Here is a 25,501-nt window from a genome sequence, read left to right on the forward strand (position 1 = left end):
TTTTGGACTGGAGAAATGTGCATTAGATTGGGGGGGGGGGGGGCAGTTATGAGAGAGATGTCTGTGCATGTGCTGGCACTGGAGGAGAAATGTGCCATGGCGCCACCCTGGTTCTGTTTGAACTGGAGAAATGCGCATTGGGGGGAGTCATGAGAGAGATGTGACAGAACCAGGGTGGCCCCATGGCACATTTCTCCAGCAGTGCCAGCACATGCACAGACATCTCAGATTCATGAGAGAGATGTCTGTGCATGTGCTGGCACTGCTAGAGAAATGTGCCATGGGGCCGTGGCCGCCCTGGTTCTGTTTGGACTGGAGAAATGTGCATTGTGGGGGGGGGGGGGGGGGGGCGCCTTATTGTTTTTCGCCCCAGGGCCCCATTTCATCTAGCAAAGCTGGAGAGGGCGTGTACATCTCATATCACCCATATTTCCTCCCACCATTAGGAACCTCCTCCTTCCTAACGTCGGAACGTGCTGCGTATCAACAGGAAGTGACGAGGGTAGTGAAAGTTCCCGGGTAGGGAAAAAATTTGGCTCTTAAAAGAAATTTCAATCGCGGTTTTGTTGATATTTGGCTCAGGTGACTAAAAAGTTTGCCCACCACTGGTATAGGCCAAAGCGCTCCAGTGAGCGTTGCAGCCTCTATGAACAGCAAGTTGCCATTAGTAGGACCCCCACCGATAAAACATTAATGTCCTGGAAATCCCCTTTAAAGTATCCACTAACGTGTAAAATAAAAGAAATTCTAAAGCCTTCAAGTTTCTGTTGCTTTTTTATATTAAGAATATTGCAGTCTACAAAACTATTCTTGCTTAAAAAATACTGGAAACCATTATTGGCCATTAGGATTCCTATGGGTTTATTGTGACCTGTGTGAAAACGTTATACCCCTGTATATCTGTTATACCCCTTGTGAGAACAGAGCCTTACCCGTATCGATAGCTTTCTGTTCACAATAGCTCACGGTTTCTGTTTTCACAGGATCTTTGACTTATAAGGGTTCATGCCCATGAATGTAACAGCTCCGTGGGTTTGCAATATACGGACATCGGCTGTATGCACTCTGTGCTGCGGATGCAGACCCATTGAGTTGAAGGGGTCCGCGATCGGCAAGATACGGATGAAGATAGGATATGTCCTATCTTTTGCGGTGTGAAGGCATGGATCAGAAGCCCACAGAAACACTACAAAACGCTTCAGTGGCCTTTCGGGTCCATGCCTCCGTACTTCAAAAGATAAGACATGTCGTAACTTGCGGATCGCGGACCTATTCAAGTCAATGGGTCGGCAGCACGGAGAGCTCAAAAGCCAGAGCCTATGCATTGCGGACTGCTATTTGCGGTTCACAGCATGGGCACTGAGCCCTTACGTTCGTGTGAATGAACCTTAAAGGGAACCTTTCACCTGGATTTTGTGTATAGAGCTGAGGACATTGGTTGCTAGATGGCCGCTAGCACATCCGCAATACCCAGTCCCCATAGCTCTGTGTGCTTTTATAGTGTAAAAAAACTGATTTGATACATATGCAAATTACCCTCAGATGAGTCCTGTATGTGAGATGAGTCAGGACAGGATTCAGCTAAGGTTAATTTGCATATGTATCAAATCATTTTTTTTACACAATAAAATCACACAGAGCTATGGGGACTGGGTATTGCGGATGTGCTAGCGGCCATCTAGCAACCCATGTCCTCAGCTCTATACACAAAATCCAGGTGACAGGTTCCCTTTAAGACACATCACTTATGAACCTTTTTTTTTTTTATTGGATTATACTGGATCCCTCGGGTTTTCTTTCTTTTTACTGGATACACCAGTGAACCATACTACATTATTCTTCCTGCCAGAAACCTGATGTAATATAATTGAAACGAGTGCCCAACAGACCAAGTCTTTTCAATAGTGTTGTCAGACAGCCTATCCCTAAGGGCTCATGTACACGATCGTTGTTGTTTTGCGGTCCGTTTTTCACTGATCCGTTGTTCCGGAGGTTTTTTTTTCCCTCTGATTTAAGTCCTCTTCTGTTATTGCACAAAACATATCCGTATGGTTTTCGTATTTAATCCGTTTTTTGTGGATCGTATACAGAAACAGTAACTTATTAATCACCAAACACACGAGCAATATGGGCTGGGCATAGCATTCCTACAGTATGGATCCGCAAAATACAGATGAAATACAGATTTGTTCCGTGTGTGTTCTGTATTTTTTGCGGACCCATTGACTTGAATAGGGCTTCGGACAGTGATTTGCGGACAATAAAAGAATATGCACTACTTTTTGCGGAACAGCCATGCGGACAAACGGAATGTACACGGAGTATCTTCTATATTTTCTACAGTCCCATTGAAGTGAATGGTTCCGCATACGGTCTGCAAAAAAAAAGAACGGAAGCGGAAAGAAAATACGTTTGTGTGCATGAGCCCTAACAACCAGTGTTTCTCAGATTACGGATGTGTGGTCCCAGGTCAAAGCTGAATTGCAACTAAACCGAGGACAGACAAGATATGAGGACTTAGCTGGCTAAAGCCTAACCTTTATATATATAAAATGGAACCATCATTACATGATTAATGCAAAATTATGTGTGTCATTGCATTAAAAGGATGTATGAAGTGGACTCAAGGTTTATGTATAATGCAGTGACCAGGATTGGAGCTGACCCTGATCCCAGTCATTTAAAACCTCAGATGCCGTGGTCAATAGAAACCCTAGTCTGTGTCTTTTGCAGCACAATTGAAGTGAATAGGTCCGCATCTGAACTGCAAAAAAGGGGGATCGGATGCGGCCCAAATCCATAGTCGTATGCATGAGCCCTTAGGGTATTTTTAGTCTGCATCCGATCTGCATTTTTTTTGCGGGTCAGATGCGGAACCCATACACTTCAATGGGGCCGCAAAAGATGCCCGCATCCGTTTTTCCATTCCGTGCCATCCGCAAAAATATAGAACATGTCCTGTTATTCTCCGCATTACAGACAAGGATAGGACCGTTCTATTAAAGGGAGTCTGTCACCAACCTGACCAGTTTTAAACCAATCACATAGTTCAGTGGGGCACAAAGACATGACACAGATGTTACCTTTGTTTCGTTTTTCAGATCATCCAAATTGCCCAAAAAGTCGTTTTTATGATATGCTAATGAGCCGTCACAGGTGCCCAGGGGCGGAGAGTTTGCTGAAGGTGCCCAAGTTCCCCCGCCTCACTCACGCCTAACTCCGCCCCTCAGTAAACTCCGGACAGCCCTGTGACATCATATATCCCTATAGGCCAGGGGTGTCAAACTCAAATTCATTGGGGGCCGCATCAGCAGTTTGGTCACCCTCAAAGGGCCGGTTGTATCTGTAGGACTATGTGTCCACTCTTTATTATCATAAATTATTGTCACTGCATTCAATTATTACTGTTTTTTATAATAATGTAAGTAATAACTAGCTCTGAAAGCTTGACCTGCAAGCGCTGACTGGGGTCACATAGCATTATACTGATTTATGATGCTATGTAACCCTTACAGTTTTGTGGGTGAAGCACTGTTATGGGGGGGATCTGTGGGTGAAGCACTGTTATGGGGGGGATCTGTGGGTGACGCACTGTTATGGGGGGGGGATCTGCGGGTGACGCACTGTTATGGGGGGATCTGCGGGTGATGCACTGTTATGGGGGGATCTGTGGGTGACGCACTGTTATGGGGGGGATCTGTGGGTGACGCACTGTTATGGGGGGGCACCTATGGGGGCTCTATGGGTGGGGCTCTTATGGGGGATCTGTGGGTGGGGCTCTTATGGGGGATCTGTGGGTGGCTCTTATGGGGGATCTGTGTATAACACATATATAGCATCTTATGCTATGTGTCATCCACAGATCCCCTCCATAAGTGTCCCTGTAGTGAATGACCCTCAATACACGGGCTAGGGGCCGGCATCTGCTTTTATAATGACAGCGGGGCCAGTGCAGTGACTATTCTACTACACGGGCCCCGCTCACTGTATAATCGTATCTCTAATAGTTAATGGTTACCGTATGTATATAATCGCATAAGGAGCGCTGTGTATTACCGGTACTTACAACTACAAGCGTTCGCCGAGAGGAGGGAGGAGGCAGGCCGGGAGGACAGGCGCTGGCAGCGTGAGTCATACGTCATGCGCCCACGCCGCCCCCTTTATTCATAAAGTGGGCGGCGCAGGCGCGTGACGTATGACTCACACTGCCAGCGCCTGTCCTCCCAGCCTGCCTCCTCCCTTCTCTCAGCGAGCGCTTGTAGTTGTAAGTACCGGTAATACACAGCGCTCATTATGCGATTATATACATACGGTAACCATTAACTATTAGAGATACGATTATACAGTGAGCGGGGCCCGTGTAGTAGAATAGTCACTGCACGGGCCCCGCTGTCATTATAAAAGCAGACGCCGGCCCCCAGCCCCTTTTCCCTCACAGCTGATACACCCGATACAGGACTTGGGAGGAGCGGGGGCCGCCTGCAGGAAGTGATAATAAAAGGTGAAGGCTGGCGGCCGGCGGCGGCTACGTGGGCCACGTGACGAGGTCTGGCGGGCCGGATTCGGCCCGCGGGCCTTGTGTTTGACACCCGTGCTATAGGCCGTTCGTGCATTGCTGCCGGGCCTGGGCATGCGCAGTGTTCTGCCCACAGTGGGAAGAGGCACAGAGATATGCAGTGCGTATGCGCCAGTTACTGGCGTAACATCAACGCATGCAAACTGCATATCTCTGCCTCTGCGACGCACAAACGGCCTATAAGGATATATGATGTCACAGAGCCACAGGGCTGGCCTGAGCTTACTGAGGGGCAGAGTTAGGCGCAAGTGAGGTGGGTTAACTTGGGCACCTTCAGCAAACTCTCCGTCCCTAGGCACTTGCGATGGCTCATTAGCATATCATAAAAACGAAACAAAGGTACCATCTGTGTCATGTCTTTGTGTCCCACTGAACTATGTGATTGGTTTAAAACCGGTCAGGTTAGTGACAGACTCCCTTTAAGGCCTGTACGGTCCATTACGCAAAATGTGGAATTCACACAGCCGTCATACATTTTCTGTGGATCCGCAATTTTCGGACTGCAAAAACGGCTATGGTTGTGTGCATGAGCCCTAAGAGAAATGGGAGCCTTCCCTAATACAGTGAAACCTCTTTGTGGCCAAAAGTGCCTTGAAAAGCGACTTCCTCAGCGCAGATGCCAGTATGTATATATATTCGGGGCCCCTGGATAAGGCGGGTTCCATGGGTCACTGCACAGGACAATGAGAAGGAAGGATTCGTTTGCTCCTGAGCATTGCCCGCTCCTTAAAGGGGTTGTGTCATGTTATCCCCTATCCATAGGACAATTGATTGCTGGAGGTCTGACCACGGACGCTTCCAGTCCCCCGCCACTCTAGTCATTCTCTATAGGACTGCCAGAGACAGCTGAGAACCGAGATCTCCTATTTCTGGCGGCCCCATAGAGAATGTACACAGCAGGGGTGCCCAACCTCCAGCTGTTGAAAAACTACAACTCCCACCGTGCCCTGCTGTAGACCGATAATTGTAGGCTACACTTCGTACAGAACCAGTGACTCATGTTCTCTCCCAGTCACTGCATGGCGCAGGGAATCGCTGCTTGCCTCAGGCCGTGAGGGGGTTAATGCGCGGCGTGCGTGCGTGCAGGGGGCGTGTGACGGTTCTTCCCGCCGTTGGAGTGACGTCACTACGTTGTGCGTCTTCGAATGAAAGGAAACAAACACTAGAGATTACGGTGCTGTTCCCGGAATAAGAGTGACAGTGCTGGCAGGAGGGAGCGGGGCTCAGTGGGTGAGTGTGGGCCGGGGGCAGGCGGAGGGACCCCGGGGCTCTGTGCCGCAGTGTCGGGGCTTCACAGGACGCTCCCTGTAGAGAGGCCGGGCAGCCCGTGACTCCCGCCGGAGCCCGCTGTGGGGGAAGGACATGAGGGGATGAATGAATCACTGGTGGGGGCGCTGTGCAGACTGACAGCGGGGTTGTGTGCTGAAGCCCGGCTCCTGGGGGTAGCAGGGGTCTGACTGTCTAGTGGGGCACCTCATGGAGACTGGAGCCCTGGGTGACAGATGTAAGCAGGGGCCCTCACTGTCACCCCATGTCTATAATGATAGTGCTGCCATATGGCTAGGGGTACACAGCCGGGCATGACACCAGAGCAGGGTTGTCACATGTGCCACCAGACTGCTGGGTGACCTGCCGGTCCCACCCCCTAGAAGTACAGGGCTTCAGAGTAGTCACCCACTGGCTGCTGTGCTGGTTGCCAGGTAACAGTCCTAGTGTGTGTATATAAAAAATATATATATACCTGTAAATGGAGACAGGACTACCAGTTTTATGGGTTGGCCTCTCATGAGCCGGTGCCCCCTGTTTTGTTGAATTAGAGGGATTGCTGACAGAGGAGGATGAATGTCCACAGTTCTGTATCTCAGGGGTAATGGTGTGGCCAGGTCTGAGCGCAGAGGATGGACAGCCAAGGTAAACCATTGTGCCGCCTGTCTGCTGAGATGGGGAGGGGGGTCCAGATGCCCTATGACATTGGCGCTGTAAAGCATGGGTTCAGCTAGGCAGAGGTTTACCGCCTGCCCACAGATGAGAAACTGACAGCTGAGGTCCATGGTAGATGCTAAAGAGCAACCGATTACTTTATCTTTTTTCTCTAAGAATTTTTTTGTTTCAGTTTTAAAGGGGTTCTCTGGGCTTTTAATATTGATGACCTATCCTTAGGGTAGGTCATCAGTATCAGTTTGGCGGGGGTCTGACAACCCGCACCCCCGGCAATCGGCGCGTGTCGTCTCCAGCCTCTCTTCCTGCTTGCTATAGACATAACAGCAGTGAGCAGGAAGAGAGACCGTACGCACCTTCCCTTTATACAGCTGATTTGTGGGGGTGCCGGGTGTCGGACCCCTGCCAATCTGATACTGATGACCTACCCTGAGGATAGGTTATCAATATTCAAAGCCCGGAGAACCCCTTTAAATCTATTTGACGTTTGACCACTGGGACCCCCACCCCACTCGGTGCTCATCCTTGAGATAAGGGGTCCCTACTGTTTAATGGGAGATAAGGAAAGGGCTAACGGAGGCTGACTGTTCCCTTGTTTTCCATCCACTGTAGTGACATGTTCTGCCATCTCTGTGCTGAGAACAGGTATGGGCACTGCCGCTCACAATCCGCGGGGGTACTAACAGATCTCCCCGCCCCCCCATTACATGTGTATGGCACATAAAGCAGGCACGGCTCTGCTGACACCTGTGTCAGGGACTGTTAGGGGCCTTTGTCGGAGATTTCGTAAGGTATTGTTAATTGAAGGATAGCACTGCAGGCAGCGGCATATTTTAGTATGTAACAATAGACTCCTTCCTAAAACCCAAGTGACCCCTTTATACGTTAGTGTGTTTATCATGGGCTGCTGGGGTCTGTCGTGATGTATCCAGAACAGCAGAAGCCACAGTGCAGATGTGAACAAAGCTTTAAAGGGGTTGTCCAGGGTGTAAGGATTTACATGTGATGGCCTATCCTGAGAATGAGCCATCGCTATCTAAATTGGTTGGGGGTCCGACACAACCCCCTCCCCTGCCGATCAGCTGTTCTGCAGTAGATCTGCTGCCGGAATAACACAGTCCATTATGTAGTGGATGGAGCTGGTTACTTTATTGGGAGCGGTGCTGCAGTGACCACTACACAATGGATGGAGGTGTAGATCCGGAGCGGCTGCAGAATAGTTTATTGTTGGGGGGTGTCAGACCCCCATTGATCAGATAGTCATGGCCTGTTCAGAGAATCCTGGACACCACCTTTTAAAAAAAACAAAAAACTTTTTTTGAGAGAGAGAGATCGGTGCACGGTCCGACTCCCGAGACCTCTATGATTAGCTGTGGAAATTGTCCACAGCTTAATGAACAGTAGTGCACACGAAATCCACTGTGTGAGAGGTCAGTTCCTCTCCTGGTCCACCATGTCCCATGAAGGAGAGCGCAGGAACATCTACAGTGCTCACCCTCTTGTCATGTGTAAATAGGACGTCATGTAGCGAGGCTGGGGTCTGTCCTTATGTTGGAGCATGATGGGAGAGGGAAGACTGCAGATCTTAGAGGCAGTATCTCCTGGTAAGACTGAGTTCACACCAGCATCCAGCCTTACCGTTCTTGCGCTCCGTTATAGGACTGTTTCGGCACATAACTGAGGCCCTATAAACTATAATGAAGATTTTTGAAGCAGAGACAAAAGTTGTGCACGCATGACTTTTGTCTTCACTTCAAAAATCTTTCTCTGAGCAGAAACCTAACTGACCCCATTATAGTCTATGGGCCCCGTAGCCTCCGTTCGTCTCAGTTATGTGCTGATTCGGTCCTTTTTGCTCCTATAATAGAGCAGGATAACGGAAAGGTTGAACGCTGATGTGAAGTTTGAACTCAGACTTGGGGTCCATTCACACGTCCGTTTTGCAGACAAGAATAGGCATTTCTACAATGGGCCTTCCGTTCCGCAAATTGCGGAAGGCACACGGCGACTTCTGTTTTTTGCGGACCGCAAAAAACGTCACGGTCGTGTGCATGTAGCCTTACTCATCTAAAATGGAATTCAAGATACAATAGCATATTTTATTTTTTACTTGTTTTTTTTTTTCTCCTGTTCCTTTCTCTAGTATTTTGTGAACTTGGCGTAGAGTGAGCTGCAGATCATGTCGGGCTCTTCTGGACAGAAAAAAGGAGCACTGCGGCAACGTAAATGTGGATTCTGCCGGTCAAACAGAGAGAAGGAATGTGGACAGCTACTGATGTCCAACAACCAGAAGGTGGCAGCACACCATAGATGTTTGGTTGGTATCAATTCTTGAGGAAAACACTTCTTGCCTTCATTTACCCTTTCTATATGTGTAAGTGATGTATCCGAGGCATGAAACGCGTGTCAGACTGTCTGTGCCTAGTTTGTCTCCTGCTGGGCTTTGTGTAGTTGGAGTATAGTAAACTTCCCAAGAATGAGACTAATGATACAATTTCTGTATTTCTCTAGCTGTTTTCTTCCGCACTTGTATCGTCACAATCTGACAATGAAAACCTTGGAGGGTTTTCTATAGAAGACATACAGAAGGAACTGAGAAGGGGCAAGAAACTGGTATGTCTTTTTGTATGGTACTATTAAATCTAATGTGTATTCTTGTCTGACTATGCAATGAAACGTGTCAAATGGGCAACAAAATCTGCAGGCAAGAGCTGTTCTTATTTTTTAAATGTGAATTTCTGGCCATGTCCGCAATGAAAAAATATTTGCTGCTTGGGCATACGACTTTACTTTTTTTTCTTCCGTTTACGTTCTGTTTTTGTCTACGGACCGTATACGGAACCATTCATTTCAATGGATTCACAAAAAAATGGAAGGTACTCTGTATGCCTTCTGTTTCCGTATTTCCGTTCTGTTTTAAAGATAGAACTTGTCCTATTATTTTCTGCATAACGGAAACGAACAAGGATAGTATTGTTCTATCAGGGGCCAGCTGTTCCATTCCGCAAAAAATGGGATGCACACGGATGTGATAATTTTTATTTATTTTTTATTTTATTTTTTGCGGACCGCAAGATACAAAAAAAAACATAGGGCCATGTGCAAGAGGACCCGGACATAGCCAGAATTTCCCCCAGGCAGCCCCCTTGTTATGAGCGTTTCATGCCCCATATGCTCTCCCTTGCCCTGTGCTGGATCGCGCAGGGCAAGGGCTTCCAGCATCCTGCCAAACCAATCATAGCACAAATGGAGACTCGTATTGCCGTTGCCATGTAGAGACTGGGAACATGCAGCATGACTGCAGTATGAAGTCTTTTTTTTATTCAAACTTTGAATAAATGGCAGGGTTTAAAGATTTTATACTTCACTCATTTTTTGCTGTTTTCTAACAACCTATGGGAATCATGGACAATGTCGGTAGTAGTTATCCTGTCCCTAAACTACATCTACTAGCATTATCTGTTTGAACTATTGCCTTTAGGGAAGATTATCTGCACATGTTCTGAGCAATGTGTACCGGCCCCCCAGTGTGAACAGCTCCAGACCTACTCTGTGCACATGATTTCGCTGTTTGCATAAGGCCTTAATATGTTAAAATGGCAGCATCCATTGCATATCTGCAGTAGGCCCTGAGAATGCAGGTTACTATTTAAAGGGTTACTTTATGATTAATGTTAAAAATGAAAATTAGACGACATCTAGTACATGATGATCTTTCTAACAAAGCTAGAACCAGCCCTGCACCTCACATGGGTCCAGAGATCTCACCATTCATTTCTCTGCTAAATTTATATCAAGCTGACAGCTCGGGGGGGGCGTGTCTCTTCTGCTGCAGCTAAGGGGGCGTGTCCATGCTCTCCCTATCATAGCTCAGGCGGGAGTTGAAGGATGAAACTGAGCATGTGCAACCATATCAGTGAGCAGGTCAAAGAAATAAGAAAAAAAAAAAAACAGCAGGTGGTGCTAGAGATGCATTTTATCGAATAACTCGGTGGCTATGCAAAATTTTTAATTGCATGCAATTACAAAAGTATTCAGATCCAGGTGCTGGTTTAAAAATGTTAGAATATTTTTCGTGGGGCAATCCTTTCAAAGTAAAACGTAAAGATGAATATTTGTGTGTGGTGTTATTATTAATAATAATTTATTTTCTTTATTTTTTGTGTCGTCGATCATAACCTCAGTAGAACTTGTTCTGGATGTGTTTCTCTAATGTCTGTCTTTCTTTCTGGTTGTCTTCTTCCTAGATGTGCACTTTGTGTCACTGTCCTGGTGCAACGATTGGGTGTGAGGTGAAGACTTGTCACAAGACCTATCACTATCACTGCGCTCTGCATGATAAAGCCAAGATACAGGAAAACCCATCACAAGGAATATACCTGTAAGGATAAATCTTCCTAAAGGTTGCAGTAGTTGGTGATCACATAGTAAAAGATGCTTTGGCAGGAAAAAAAAGGTCCCTGCACTGCATGCTGGTGCTAGCGCAGGACAGAAGGTAGAACTGTAAATGGAATAGCTAGTGCTTTTTGGATTGGTGTAAGAATTCTTCATGGTATTTAAACACCAGTATCCTTGTTTCTAGATCTGTTTCTTGCCTAAGTCTTGTAATTCAGTGTGTATTTTAAAGGTGTACCGAATCTGTCTATTTATGCTGCTTACTGTGCTGCTTTGTCACCTGCATCCCATGGATGTTGCTGGGTCACTTGCGGTCAGATTTTTGTTGTAAAAAAAAAAAAAATTCTCAAATTCTCCCCCGCACCACATTGTTCACCTGATTGTCATTGGATGTTTCCAGTGTGCGCTGCCAGGTACTGCAACTATTGCCGAGGAGGCATGGTGTGGTGAGTTCTCAGTTAAAGCGGTTGTCTCACTTCAGCAAATAGCATTTATCATGTAGAGAAAGTTAATATAAGACACTAATGTATTGTGGTTGTCCAGATTGCCTCCTTCGCTGCCGTGATTCATTTTTCATCACCTTATACACTGCTAATTTTCAGGGGTTACGGCTACTGTTGCAGCGCAGATACAGCGCTTGTGTGCCTATATGCATTCCCACAGTCCCAGCCAACAGAGAGGCCGCTGCTTTTTCCTTTAGTGTTCAAGCATGACCACTGCTGCAGGATTGCAGGGTGGTCATAACCCCCAGATATGAGTACTGTATAATGTGATGGGAATATTGAATCGAGACAATATGGACACACAATACATTAGTAAGTGCCTTGTATTAAAGGGCTTCTCTCATCTCAGACAATGGGGGTTTATCGCTAGGACACGCCCCCATTGTCTTATAGATGATGGTCCCACTGCTGAGACCTGCACCTATATCTGGAACGGAGCCCGCAGAGTGGTGGCTGGAGGACTCCGGTCCGGCCACCACCAATCGCTCTCCCCATTTGAAGTAAATGGCAAAGAAGAGAGGCGCTCATAGGAGTAAGTCAAACAACAATGCCTTCACCTATTCGGGCTGCACCAAATTAGGCGCAACCACAATGAAGGCCGGATGAAGATAGTTGTTGTTTGGTGCAGCCGGATTTGTCCAATAACCTTGGGAGGGAGCCAAACCGCCGGTCGGGTAAGCAGTAGTACTAGAGAAATGCTGGACCGTAGGAGTCAAGTGAACATTTGGACAACACAAGGAGCAGGAACACAACCAGGTGTAAAATAAATTGATTTATTCAAGGACAACGCGTTTCGGGGTATAACAGACCCCTTTGTCAAGTAAAAAAAAATGATTATAATAAATATTATATATGTGTAAAAATGTGTATTACAAGATAAATAATATAGGAGTTTATAAAATTACAAAAAAAAATGAAAAATGTAACACATCCTATATAAAATTAAACTCCAAATTGACTAATGAAAGGATGGCTCCCAGGAGCAGATCTCATGGGTTTATATACACACAATAGGGGAGAGAAGGGGAGGGGGGTTTAATGTCAGATCACATAATCCTAATCAGTTGCCTGGTGTAGATGCCAGACAACTGATTATGTCAAAATTGTAATGGAAGGGAGAATATGTAATGAAGGATTATATGGAGGGATTGATAAATGTGCCTAATATGTGGTGGGTGGAGGGAAATTTATGTATGAGCAGAACTAGTGCCGATGAGCATGATATTGCCAGTGATGTTGCTTGAAGAACAGGGGGTGCCGGTGGCCAAACATCTGGGGGTTGAAGGAAGGTAGAATGAAAGGGAACCATGTATATGGTATGCAGTGTGACCTAATTTGTGAAGTAAACTGAAGAAAAACTTGCTGGCAGAGTAAACAAGTTGTGAATAATGATGTAAAATAAAGGCCTCATGCACACGACCGTTTTTTTTTTTTTTTTTTTTTTTTTTTACGGTCCGCAAAAACGGGGTCCGGGATCCGTGACCGTTTTTTTCGTCCGTGGGTCTTCCTTGATTTTTGGAGGATCCACGGACATGAAAAAAAAAAGTCGTTTTGGTGTCCGCCTGGCCGTGCGGAGCCAAACAGATCCGTCCTGAATTGCAATGCAAGTCAATGGGGACGGATCCGTTTGACGTTGACACAATATGGTGCAATTGCAAACGGATCCGTCCCCATTGACTTTCAATGTAAAGTCTGGAGTCTCTTTTATACCATCGGATCGAAGTTTTCTCCAATCCGATGTATATTTTAACTTGAAGTGTCCCCATCACCATGGGAACGCCTCTGTTAGAATATACTGTCGGATATGAGTTACATCGTGAAAACTCATATCCGACAGTATATTCTAACACAGAGGCGTTCCCATGGTGATGGGGACGCTTCTAGTTAGAATATACTACAAACTGTGTACATGACTGCCCCCTGCTGCCTGGCAGCACCCGATCTCTTACAGGGGGCCGTGATCAGCACAATTAACCCCTCAGGTGCCGCACCTGAAGGGGTTAATTGTGCGTATCATAGCCCCCTGTAAGAGATCAGGGGCTGCCAGGCAGCAGGGGGCAGACCCCCCCCCCCCAGTTTAAATATTATTGGTGGCCAGTGTGCGGCCTCCCCCGGCCCCCCTCCCTCCCTCTATTGCATTATTAACATTGGTGGCAGTGTGCGGCCTCCCTCCCTCCCTCTAGTGCATCAGAATAGACTGTCGGATCTGAGTTTTCACGAAGTGTTGTGTGTATGTATACCCATGAGATCTGCTTCTGGGAGCTGTCCTTTCATTGGTTCATTTGGAGTTTTATTTTATAAAGGATTTTACATTTTGATTATTTTTAGCAATTTTTATTTATATTTTTTAAATCAATTCTTATATAATTTATTTGGTAATACACATTTTTACATATACATTCATCTTTTTTTAGACTTGACAAAGGGGTCTGTTGTACCCCGAAACGCGTTGTCCTTGAATAAATCAAAATTTACTTGACACCTGGTTGTGTTCCTGTGCCTTGACTCCTATGGTCCAGCGTTTCTCTAGTACCATTGAAGTGAATGGGAGCGCACCACACATGACTGACCACCACTCCCATTCACTTCTATGGACCTGACAGAAATGGCCAAGCCAGCGCTCGGCTATTTTCGGCAGCCCCATAGAAAATGAATGGAAGACGTCTGTGCATGCTCGGTGCGCCCTTCACCACTTTTGGGGCTCCGTTCTCAATATATGTGTGGGACCCGCACCTATCAGACAAATGGGGCATATTCTAGCTATTTGCCCCCATTTTCTGAAATAAGGCAACCCTTTTAAGGCACTTAGTTTGTCTACATGATAAATGCCATTTGCTGAAGTGAGATGACTCCTTTAAGGTAATTGCTGTATCTGCCTAAATCTTGCATATCATAAGGTACTGTAGTGAAGCCATAGTTTGCATGAGTTTGGGGCTCCCTGTACTTGTATTTGTTCTTGTGTTCTGGCATTCCTTTTTTTGCATAGTGATTTCTCCTGGACCAGTATTACTGCAGTTGGCATCAATATGTTGCTGCATAGATGGTTTGAAGCAGCTAAATTTAGGTTGTCCTTATGAATTGATCATATTCACATTTTATACTCTTGGCTTAAAAACTTAAACGTTTTATTTTCTGATCACGTAGGATCTATTGCCGGAAACACAAAGAACAGATGCACAACTCAGAAGGTAAATATTAATCTGGAAACCTCTAGAAATGCCAAGAGTTTGACTGCAGAGCTTAGGCTACTTTCACACTCACACCAATGCATATAACTTATCCCTAAATACAAATCTAGGCATCGGGTACCAGCGGTATCACATACCTGGCACCAGCCCTCTGACAGGGCGCTGTGATGCCCTTCAGTTAACCCCCCCAGGTGCGGCACCTGAGGAGTTAGTTGCCTTGGTTTGCATGCCCTGTCATAGAGGGCGGATGCCTGGTATGTGATACCGCCGGCGCCCCCCACCTACATTTGAATTAATGTGTTAATTATATGCATTGGTGGTGCAGTGGCCACAGCCCCTCCCCTCCTCCTCAGTACTATCTCCTCATTGGTGGCAGTGGCGGCCGCCTCACAATGGGGAGGGAGGGACTGCCTCCTCCACTGTGCTGGTCTAAGAGCAGTCTACTATCGGTAAATGGCAAATTCCAGTATTGTATAGATCAGAGTACAAAAGTATCGATACTTCGATACCCTGTGCAACCCTAAAATGCACAAGAGATTTCTTGGGATTTAAAAACTAACTGGCCCAGATTCACTAATGTGTCCGCCTAGAATCTCTGTAAAAAGTGGCTGAAATTGGCAACTAGGGTTTCGCCAATTTTTCAACTCGCTCAAGAAGTAGGCGGTTTGCCAAAGTGGTGAGGGTGTTGTGTATGGCAATGCATAATACAAATCATTTTTAATAAAAGTGAATTTGATAGAATAGGCATAAAATATGAAAAAATATAAATTTGGTATGTTCTTTGTAATCTACCAGCAGAAGAAAGTTTTCATAGTGTTTGACCCATATGGTGAATCTCATTTAAAAAAGACAGAATTGCTATTTGTTAATTCCTCTCCTCACAAAAAAACTGAATAAAAAGTGATCAAAATGTTGTATGTACCCCAAAATTGCACTAATGGAAACTACAATTAGTCCCGCAATAAACAAGCCATCATACAGGTTCATCAAAAAAGCTGTGGTTCCAAGAATATGGCAACACACAAAATACAGACACTTAACTTTTTTTTTTTTTTATGGTGTAAAACTAATTCAAGATAAAACTGAAAATTGTTTAAGAAGTCACATTTAACACCATAATAGTACCATAATTGTATCAACCCACAGAATAAGATTAACTTTGCATTTAGACTCCACAGTAAATCACATAAGTAATGAACAGAATTAGATTAAAGGGAACGTCACCCACGATCTTGAACTATTACCTGCAGTAAAGAATGAGTAGCACAGCAGATAAATAATGCAGATCGCTGTTATATCCCTACTGCCGCCTGTTCCCTCGCGGTCAGTATTTAACTCCTTCCCAACTGCCCACTGGATATCTATCCTATCTGCAGATAATCCATGCAGATAGCACTTATATAAACATTTAGGCCCTCCAGAGGTCTTTTAATGACATCCTGGGGGACATATTATGTGCCAAAAATAAAGTAAAATATAGGTAAAAAAAAGAAAAATGCAGTCGCTAACAAAGTCATCATAGTTGCCCCGTTCGCTCAAACCTCTACATGTTCTCTATGAAAACGATTGTTACAAAATAGGGAACCTATTGCAATAATTTGTCAGTTTTAATATTTAATCTATAATTTAAAAAAAAACTACTTAATAGCTGTTTTCCTCCAAATTAAACCTCAGAAATGGAAGAAAAAAAATCTCTAAAAAAAACAAACCAAAAACATTCTAATAAGTCGTAAGTGTCAAGTAAAAAAAAATTGCTAAAATTATTTTGGTAGTCAAATAAAAATAACTAGGGTCACTAAACCACCACATGCACAAAATCAGTTTCCTGGACATTCAAGCCTTTTCTGGGCCAGGTCATGAAAAATTAAGGCTGTGCTGAAATGTTTCAGGACTGCTGTGCATGTGTCCTCTCCTTTGTGTTAGCACAGAATTTGGGACTAAAGCAACGTACTATTGGGGGGGGGGGGAAAGTACCGTAACTTTTCATTTTCATGGTCTATGATTTATCTGTGGGGGTCAACATCATCTTTACGCCCCTAGCTGAATTCCTTGGAGGTGTAATTTCCAAAATGGCGTTTTTTTGGGGGGGGGGGGGTGCCTAGTATGTTTTGGCACCTCAAGGACTCTGCAAACCTGAAATGTCGCGCCTTCATTTGAGTCCAGTAGCACACTAGTGCAGGGTATGGGATAGCTGCACAGTCAGGGTAATATTGAGTTGTGTTTTTTATGTTAGCCTGGATTTAAATTCTGCAAAAAATAACAATGTTTAAATGTCCTTTTTATTCTGTTAATTCCTGTGGAACACCTAAAGGTTTAACAAACTTCCTAAATGCGGTTTTGAGTACTTTGAGGGGTGCAGTTTTGAAAGGGATTCTGTCTCCTAGATTTTGTGTATACAGCTGTTCATAGGGTCTGCCAGATCTCCTATAGCATGTCCACAATATACCTTTGCCATAGATATGAATGCTTTAGTTTATTCAGAAAATCAATTTTATCAATATGCAAATTGCCTCTGAAAAGAGCCCGAGGGGCTGTTCCTAACGTCTCTGGATTCTAGCTGCACCAATTCTGAAGGAGCTTCAGCATCGGCGCCACATGCATAGTCTGTTCTGAGGCTGATGCCAGTACAGGGATACAAGTCCTCTGAGTGACATCGGGGGAGCTAGGAGCAGACTTTGAGATGCAGGACAGTGCTGGACTCCTTCAGAGTAAGCGTGGCTGGTCTCATTAGGGACAGCACCCTAGGCTGTTTTTCCAGGTAATTTACATATTGATTGATTTTTCTGATTTAAACTAAAGCATTCATACCTATGGCAAAGGTATATTGTGGACATGCTATAGTAGATTTGGCAGACCCTATAAACGTCTATGCAAAATCTAGGTGACAGAATCCCTTTAAAATGGGGTGATTTATGGTGTGTTTCTAATGTATCAGCCCCCCAAATCTTCTTCAGAACTGAATAGGTCCTAAAAAATAAAATAGGTCTTGGAAATTGCTGAACTTTAGTTAGAACTGCCTTCTAACCTCCTCAAATAAAAGTACGCTTTTTGATGCCAGCATAAAGTGGAGTCATGGTAAATGTAATCATTACAGGGGTTATCCAAGTCTATAACAGATGTCCCTTAGTGGCCGACTCGCGGTTGGGATCATGCGATCATACTTGCCTGATTCCCCACCACTGGGTTTGGTCTCCATTGCTCCACAGCTGGCTCTTCATCTCCGATTGTGATTGGCTGCATTGGTCATGTGCCCTCCGGTCAACAGGATATTGATTTCAGCTCGGCAGGGAGATGGAGTGGTGGGGACCAGGTAAGTATGAGGGCCACTCTGGGAGAGTTGTTGCGGTCTTGGGTAACCCCACTAGCCTGTGAGGTATGGCTATCCATCTTTAAAAGCAGAGAATTTCAGAATTCCCAAAATATAAATTTTCTTTGAATTTCTTTTTTTAAAATAATTTTTATTATGAGTATAGACAATATATTGACCATAATGTACCACTAACATAAAGTACAATATGTCACAAAAAACTGTATCCAAATCGCTGACAAATAAAAATCCCAAGTTATTGCAAAGTGACACTGCGGATTAGAAAAATGGTCCTCCGTAGATCAAAAGTTTTTGGCTGGAAGAGGATTAAAAGGGGTTGTCCCATTTAATAATAATCTACAGTTTTCAAACTGTTTTTTTTAAATTTATTTAATGTAATTAAGTTATTTGCTGAAATCTATCTGTAGATATTTGCTCTTTTTCAAATTTCTCTGTCCTGCTCACTGAGATGGAAGCACGTGCTCCATTTCATCTGTGAACTGCCATCTGCTGCATCAAACAGGACATGCCCTCTGAGAAATGACATGCCCCCTAAGCTGCCCGCTTGAAATAAACTTGGCAGAATAATTGGAGCAATTAATGGGGAGATCTCTGGATCCCTGTGAGGTACAGGGCTGTTCTAGCTTTGTTAGAAAGAGGTTGTGATGCGCTAGATTATGTATGATTTTAAGTTTTTACATTAACCATGGGAATAAATCCTTTAAAATCACATTCTTGGCATTCAAGATCACTGACCACACTAAACTGCTGTGTTGAGCCATGTCCTCAAGGTGGCAGCATTCCACACAAGCTGATGGGTTTTTTGTTTTGTTTTTTTGCATATTCCTGTTGGGCACAGGCTCTGAATGCACATTGTGGTTGACACTACAGTCAGATTTAATTTTTGTCATTCTTTAGATGAATTAGAAGAAGAGTTTGGCCACAGAGACCTAAGTCCATCACCTCGTAATCGTGGCAGGGGAAGAGGCTCACGTGGAAAGTCAAGGACTACAAATTCCCGAGGGCAGTCTGAGGAGAGCAGGCTCACGTCTTCACACTGTACAGAAGAGACCGAAAGCAGCTCCAGTGTAAGATGTGGCAGGGGGTACAGGGGAGCAGATGTCGGTGTTCAAGGAATGAAACCAAAAGGTGGAAATGTTAGGGGGAAAAAAAAAACCTTGTTCACTGGTAAAATCCTCAGCTGCTGTAGCTACAAATGCTTTCCTACGATTGTTTGTTAGCGATTATCTGACAGATTCTCAGGCCCTTAAGAAAGCATGTAAGAACATGATCAGCGACCACAGGAAAGTGTGTGTGTGTTTTTTTTTTTTTTTTTTTTTAAGGTAATCTGGCTGAGAGGTTCCCTTTTAAAGGGATCTGTCTAGTGACCTGTTCCCTCTAAAGTAATATTTTGTGAATGTGGCAATATATGAAGACTAAAGCCTGCATACTATATATGTAGCTTATTCTCAGATTTACAAGTGCAAAAAAATGAAATGTAATCTACTCTTTAATTATCTGTTTATCCTACAGAGAGACAGGTCACCCCACAGAAGCAGTCCCAGTGACGGTAAACCGAAATGTGGTTTTTGTCATGCTGGTGATGAAGAAAATGAAACTCGAGGAAAGCTTCACATATTTAATGCCAAAAAAGCAGCAGCCCACTACAAGTGCATGGTGAGTAGTTATACTTTAGATTTGGTTCAGAATAATAGACTGCCGTATTCCTATTCTAGTTCCGTGCCAAATTCATACATGCATTAACCCCTTCGCTACCAGTGCCGTACATTTGCGGGGACCAGGAGCGGGTTAAGTATATTGCCTATGAGGGGCCCGGCACATTGGGAGGGGGGGGGGGGGGAATATTTGAGAAGTTGGATAACCCCTTTTAAGAAAGATTGGGTTTAGCAGCTACTTTGTTGCTGTGGGAGCCCATAGGTTAACTACCAGTCCTACCCACAGATTCATAGTTAACTTACACACACCTGTGTGTGGCACCTGAGGGGTTAATTGCGCGGATCGGCAGCCAGGACGCTACTGAAGTCCTGGCTGCCATGGTATGTTAGTGAGTAGCATTATACTCGTGGCCGCCGGGCGCTCCTTCTTCTCATAGGTCTGTGCGGTGCATTGCTAATGCTATAAGCATTAGCAATGCACTGCACAGACAAAGAAGGAGCGCTCGGCGGCCACGACGCACGTGAGTATAATGCTGTTCACTAACATACCATGGCAGCCAGGACTTCAGTAGCGTCCTGCCTGCCATGGTAACGATCTGAGCCCCAGCATTACACTGCTGGGACTCTGATCGGAACTGCCCACTGCCACCAGTGATGGGAGGGGGACCCTGTGGCCACTGCCACCAATGATTAATACTGGGGAGGGGCGGGCGCACTGCCACCAGGGATGGGGGGGGGGGGACCCTGTTGCCACTGCCACCAATGATTTAATACTAGGGGGGGTTGAGTTACCAGAGGGGGATAAGTGGGAGAGGCTGGGGGGCACATGGGGGCTGATCAGAGGCTGGGGCTGTTTTTTGGACTTTTTGTTGGTCAGTGGTCACAAAATAAATGTGGTGGTTATTTAATTGTTATAATTGGTATCGGTGAGTACTTAAATAAGAGTATCAGTTATCGGTACTTGTACTCGGTCTAAAAAAAAAAAAAAATGGTATCGGGACATCCCTACTATAAACCACTCGTTCTGGTACAGAATTAACCCTGTAATGTTTTTGTTACTAGAAGTCAATTGACTAGTTACAGATACCCAAAATGGTGAAAAATGACATATAAAAGTATAATAATTAACGTCTCCTTGTGGCCGCCCCCATACCGTGTAACGTCTTCTTGTGGCCGACATACTGCTGACATACTGAGCTTCCAATTCTCTGCTTTTATAGCACAGTCTTTCATAACAGTCCGAACCATTATATGGCTGTTCTTGAATAAACATCAGTTCTTGAGTAAACTATAAAGCCTCGGGATAATTACATATGAAAACTCACTGAGAAAGTTACAGGAGGTGGTAAAACCTCTTTTGCCGTAGTGCTGCATTCCTCACAATACATGGAGGTTCTCCATTATAGAACGTGTGCAAAGAACTAGTTATTTCAAGCCACTGACACAATTTTGTCTTTCTATAGCTTTTCTCCTCTGGTACTGTCCAGCTGACAACAACCTCAAGGGCAGAGGTTGGAGATTTTGACATCAAAACTGTGATACAAGAAATGAAACGTGGCAAACGCATGGTAAATACACTTTTTTTTTTTTGCTTTATAAGATGCCTCTGATCTAGGAAGCACCTAGGTTTTAGAGGTGGAAAATAAAAATATATAGATATATTTTCCATCAGGGACTGCACTGTGACCTGACTGTTCAGTGTTAGGTGAATAGCGTGTGCACCACGTCCTGATGCTGTATGCAGTCAGGACACGTACCGGGTTACGCTTGGAGGAAGACCAAGGAGCAGTGGGTGCAGGCAGTGCTAGATCATAATGGAAACACTCACTAGTATTCGCTTTATAAGACGTACTGCCGCCCCCCCCCCCCCCCCTCTCGGGCCAAAAATCCTGAACATTTGCCAGATCCGGCATTCATTTCCATTGAAATGTATTAGTTAAAATTGCTGTATTGACGGAACCATTCTTCCAGGCCGCACATGCGCGGACCTTTTAGAAATGTAAAAAAAATAAAAACCGGATCCGTTTTTCCGGATGACAACCGGAAAGACGGATCCAGTATTGTAATTCATTTGTCAGACGGATCCGCGTCTTACAAATGCATCCGTTTGCGTCCGGAACTGCCAGCGATGGAACTGCCTGCTGTAATCCTCTGCCGCAAGTGTAAAAGTAGCCTTACAAGGGTTGTCTTCACTGCTGGAAATGACATTTATCATGTAGACAAGGGTAATACAAGCTGTCTGGGGCATTTGTTCCAGCTTTCTTTTTGTACGTGTTTTTATACATTTCTACTGTTCACCAATTGCAGCGAGATAATAAAAACCTAAAAGGAAAGACTGTATTGGACATTACTTTTCACCTTCTACCTTTTTCTTTTCATGTCTGTCCTATGCAGAAGTGTACGTTATGTGGCCTTCTAGGAGCTACCATTGGATGTGAAATCAAGGCCTGCGTGAAAACATATCATTATCACTGCGGCGTACAAGATAAGGCTAAATACATTGAAAACATGTCCCGAGGAATTTACAAGTAAGATTTGATTGTATAACAAAGCTGCAATGTTTGTAGATGTTTTCATTCCTCACTTTTCAAGATCTGAACAGAAATTGAAATCCTGTCCCGCTCACACTGCATAATGTAAGAGTATCAGTCATCGTGTGTTGCCATGAGCCATGCATGTATGCGTCAGCAGGACAGCTTTTCTGGGTATGTTCATTGTATGTATTCTCATGAACGCTTAATTGCAAGCAGAGATATTAGATTAAAACAGATATCCAGAACGCTCTACTTTACACTTATTGATAGCTTTTAAATGTGTATCTGTAATGTGAGACTGGCTTATTGTCTAAAAAGGAAAGTTCAAATTTACGTAGCCCCAGGGGCTTCAGGGGTCTTGCAAATCATGTTTTTCTAATCCTGTACATCTATTTTAACTAGTTGTGTGCCACCTGTTGGCATCTGGGTTGTCTCCATTTAACTCTGCAAAGACTTTTCCAAAGTCCTTGCAGAGTTTGTAGCTGCAGGAGTGGGGAACCGTTAGTTACAGCCGGGGTCCCGATAGAGAAGGCAGAGGTGTGTGTTTTTTTTTTTGTGTTTTTTTTCTTGTTATAACTGCGCTGCCCTGGGGGGTTGTTTTTCCCCTGTCACTGGGGCTAATATGGACAATGATTGGCTGCAGAATAACTGCAAGTCACTGCTGCAGTCTGTAAACAAGCCACAGCAGGAGGACTGGACTGATGGCACAGAGAATTGCGTCCTTTCTTTTTTTTTTTTTTTTTTTTGTTTTATTAATCTCCAACAACCCCTTTGGGGACCAATCACATGACCATGATCTATTTGGGAAATGCAGTCTGTATGTTACCAGTGGCTCCCCCAACTTGAACTGACTGCATCATATTCAGTTCCTATCTGATCGTGGGGCTTTTGTACTGTATTCAAGGGATGTCAGTACAGTACAATAAATCCACAATCACATATGAAGTGACTGTGTATCGTAAAACAATCAACCTTTAACATTACTTTTCCAAATTTTCTGGAGACTGCACAATAAACAGCATGCTAATACATAGGTACTGCAGGATCATAGCAGGTGTCAGTTTGTGATCAGTGCCGTTCCCCTGGTTTATTACGGTCTGCTTCTCCGTGTAACTATATATCAATAAGCGGCTTATTGCGCTGTTTCCAGCACATTTGAAAATGTTAGTTGTTAACTCCTTTTAAAGGGAGTCTGTCACCACCATATGGCCATATACAGCGCTTATATTGTTATTTTCTTTACACTTGCAGAAGCAGGAAAACCCATGTTTAATTCATATGCAAATAAGCCCCCGCAAGTGTCCAGGGGCGGCGTTTAGCGTGTAGGAGCCTAGGCTGCTCTGCCTCATTTCATGGTTTCCTAGCCTTTGCACTCCCTCCTATTCGCTTGCGTCATCCTTCGGTCCAGCCTCGCCGGGTGATGCACACTGCGATGCCCATTGTGGGCACGACATCGCTTCAACTAGTGCACATGCGAGGCAGTGCGCAGGTTCCGGGATCTCAGCCGGGCTGAAGGATGATGCAAGGGAATGCTGGGTCGGGGAAACAATGAAATGAGGCAGAGCCGCCTGGGCTCCTACACAGTGAACCCAGCCCCTGGGCACTTGTGAGTGCTTATTTGCATATGAAGTAAACGTCATTTTTCCTACTTCTGCAAGTGTTAAGAAAATAACAAAGGTGCCATTGCAATCATATATAGATGTGCTACAGGGCCATGTAAGCACTGTATAAGGTCATATAGTGGTGACAGACTCCCTTTAAGGTGTTCATACCAACCATAAAACTAATATCCATATGCTTTATTAGACTTCATAAATGCATATGGGGAGTCCCCTGCTCTAAATGCCTCTGCATTTCTCCCACTATTAGCCTGATTGGACTGGGGGCCATGTCGTTTTAATGAATATGTTGTATTACATTTCCCCTGCAGAAATGTGTACCAGCCCCTCAGCTTCCCCTGGCAACATCAACTGATCGCCAGGGGGTTTAGCGCGCGTACGCGCATTTAGGCCTCATGCACACGACCGTTGTTCGGGTCCGTATCCGAGCCGCAGTTTTTGTGGCTCGGGTGCGGACCGGTTCACTTCAATGGGCCCGCAAAAGATGCGGACAGCACTCCGCGTGCTGTCTGTATCCGTTGCTCTGTTCCGTGGTCCGCCCAAAAAATATAACCTGTCCTATTCTTGTCTGTTTTGCAGACAAGAATAGGCATTTCTACAATGGGCCGCCTGTTCCGTTCCGCAGAGTGCGAAAGGCACACGGTCGGCTTTCTTGTTTTGCAGATCTGCAATTTGCTGACCGCTAAAAATGGAACGGTCGTGTGCATGAGGCCTTAGGGGCAGGTTTCTGGACAATGGGTTAAAAATCTGACCATTTTACTAATCTCAGTCTTGACCCATTTTCTGAATTCACATATTTGCATATTCTATTCTGAACCTTTTTTCGTGTAATAATCTGTCTTTATATACTGCTGTCCCTCAGGCTATATTGTAAAAATCACAGTGGGAACGATGAAAGAGATGAAGAAGATGAAGAACGTGAGAGCAGGAGCAAAGGCAACGCAGCTGATGTACACGCCAATACCAACCCACCACAGGTCAATGGAAATTAAGAGCAAAGCAACTAAAATCTGTGGAATGTGCCAGAAGCATGGCAGTGATCGGGGTGGGGAGGGGATGCTGGACATTTCAAGTTGGTTTTTAGTGAAGATTGCAAAAAACAAATAACCCGTCGAGGGATGGGCTTTTTTTTTTTTTTTGTCTAAAAATCCGAACTGTTTGCAGAATGAAATCTTAGTCAGTGCTCCACCCAAGGCCTTTGGGGCATTTATTTTTCTTTACTGCTTCATCATGCTGTTGTTTTTTTTTATTTTTATTTTATTCTTTCTATTTTTTAATGATGGTTTTTAAAATGTGTTTTTTTTTTTCCCCTAAAGAATTCCTGAAATCAGGAAGAAACATGGAAATGGTATTTTGCTTCCCACGTGGCTGCAAATAAATATAAATTATATATATATATATATATATATATATATATATATATATATATATATATATATATATATATATATATCTCTATCTATATCTCATGTCAGTAGCCTCCCCGTCCCATGGCACTCCAACCTGTTCACGTGATCAAAAAAAAGACATTCTATATGGGAATGGCCATTTTACGATGGCAGTATTTTATTGTTTGGTACAGCAATATTGTACATGTCTATTTCCTTGCATAAATACATTGTGTATTCTCAGAATCTAGGGCCGTCTGCTGTTTAATTATTCTAGGAGGAATTAGTCTTTAAATCTCAAGCTATGTAGGTATGTCTACACTTGGTTGATTAGATGGCGTATATTCTGTGTTTGCTCCATACGTATGAATGTGCTT

At 44.5% G+C, this 25,501-nt stretch overlaps 1 protein-coding gene across 1 annotated transcript; it reads left to right on the forward strand.

Annotated features, from left to right (window-relative positions):
• The first annotated feature begins 5,678 nt into the window (after positions 1 to 5,678).
• PHF6 (PHD finger protein 6) lies at positions 5,679 to 25,097 on the forward strand. The gene is made up of 10 exons (XM_044268291.1): positions 5,679 to 5,806; positions 8,658 to 8,831; positions 9,026 to 9,127; positions 10,762 to 10,895; positions 14,557 to 14,600; positions 18,826 to 18,995; positions 19,441 to 19,584; positions 21,047 to 21,151; positions 21,978 to 22,111; positions 24,599 to 25,097. The coding sequence occupies exons 2-10, from the start codon at positions 8,694 to 8,696 to the stop codon at positions 24,726 to 24,728; spliced, it is 1,101 nt and encodes a 366-aa protein (XP_044124226.1). The 5' UTR covers positions 5,679 to 5,806; positions 8,658 to 8,693; the 3' UTR covers positions 24,729 to 25,097.
• The last annotated feature ends 404 nt before the right edge of the window (positions 25,098 to 25,501 follow it).

The sequence above is a fragment of the Bufo gargarizans genome, chromosome 9 (genome assembly GCF_014858855.1).
Source record: "Bufo gargarizans isolate SCDJY-AF-19 chromosome 9, ASM1485885v1, whole genome shotgun sequence".
NCBI classification, from domain to species: domain Eukaryota; kingdom Metazoa; phylum Chordata; class Amphibia; order Anura; family Bufonidae; genus Bufo; species Bufo gargarizans.

Bases quoted from the DNA above. Each gene is read 5' to 3' on its own strand.
- PHF6 (XM_044268291.1), top strand. From the start codon at position 8,694: ATGTCGGGCTCTTCTGGACAGAAAAAAGGAGCACTGCGGCAACGTAAA. The intron at 14,601-18,825 runs GTAAATATTAAT...GTCATTCTTTAG, and splicing joins ACAGATGCACAACTCAGAAG to ATGAATTAGAAGAAGAGTTT. The intron at 19,585-21,046 runs GTGAGTAGTTAT...GTCTTTCTATAG, and splicing joins CAGCCCACTACAAGTGCATG to CTTTTCTCCTCTGGTACTGT.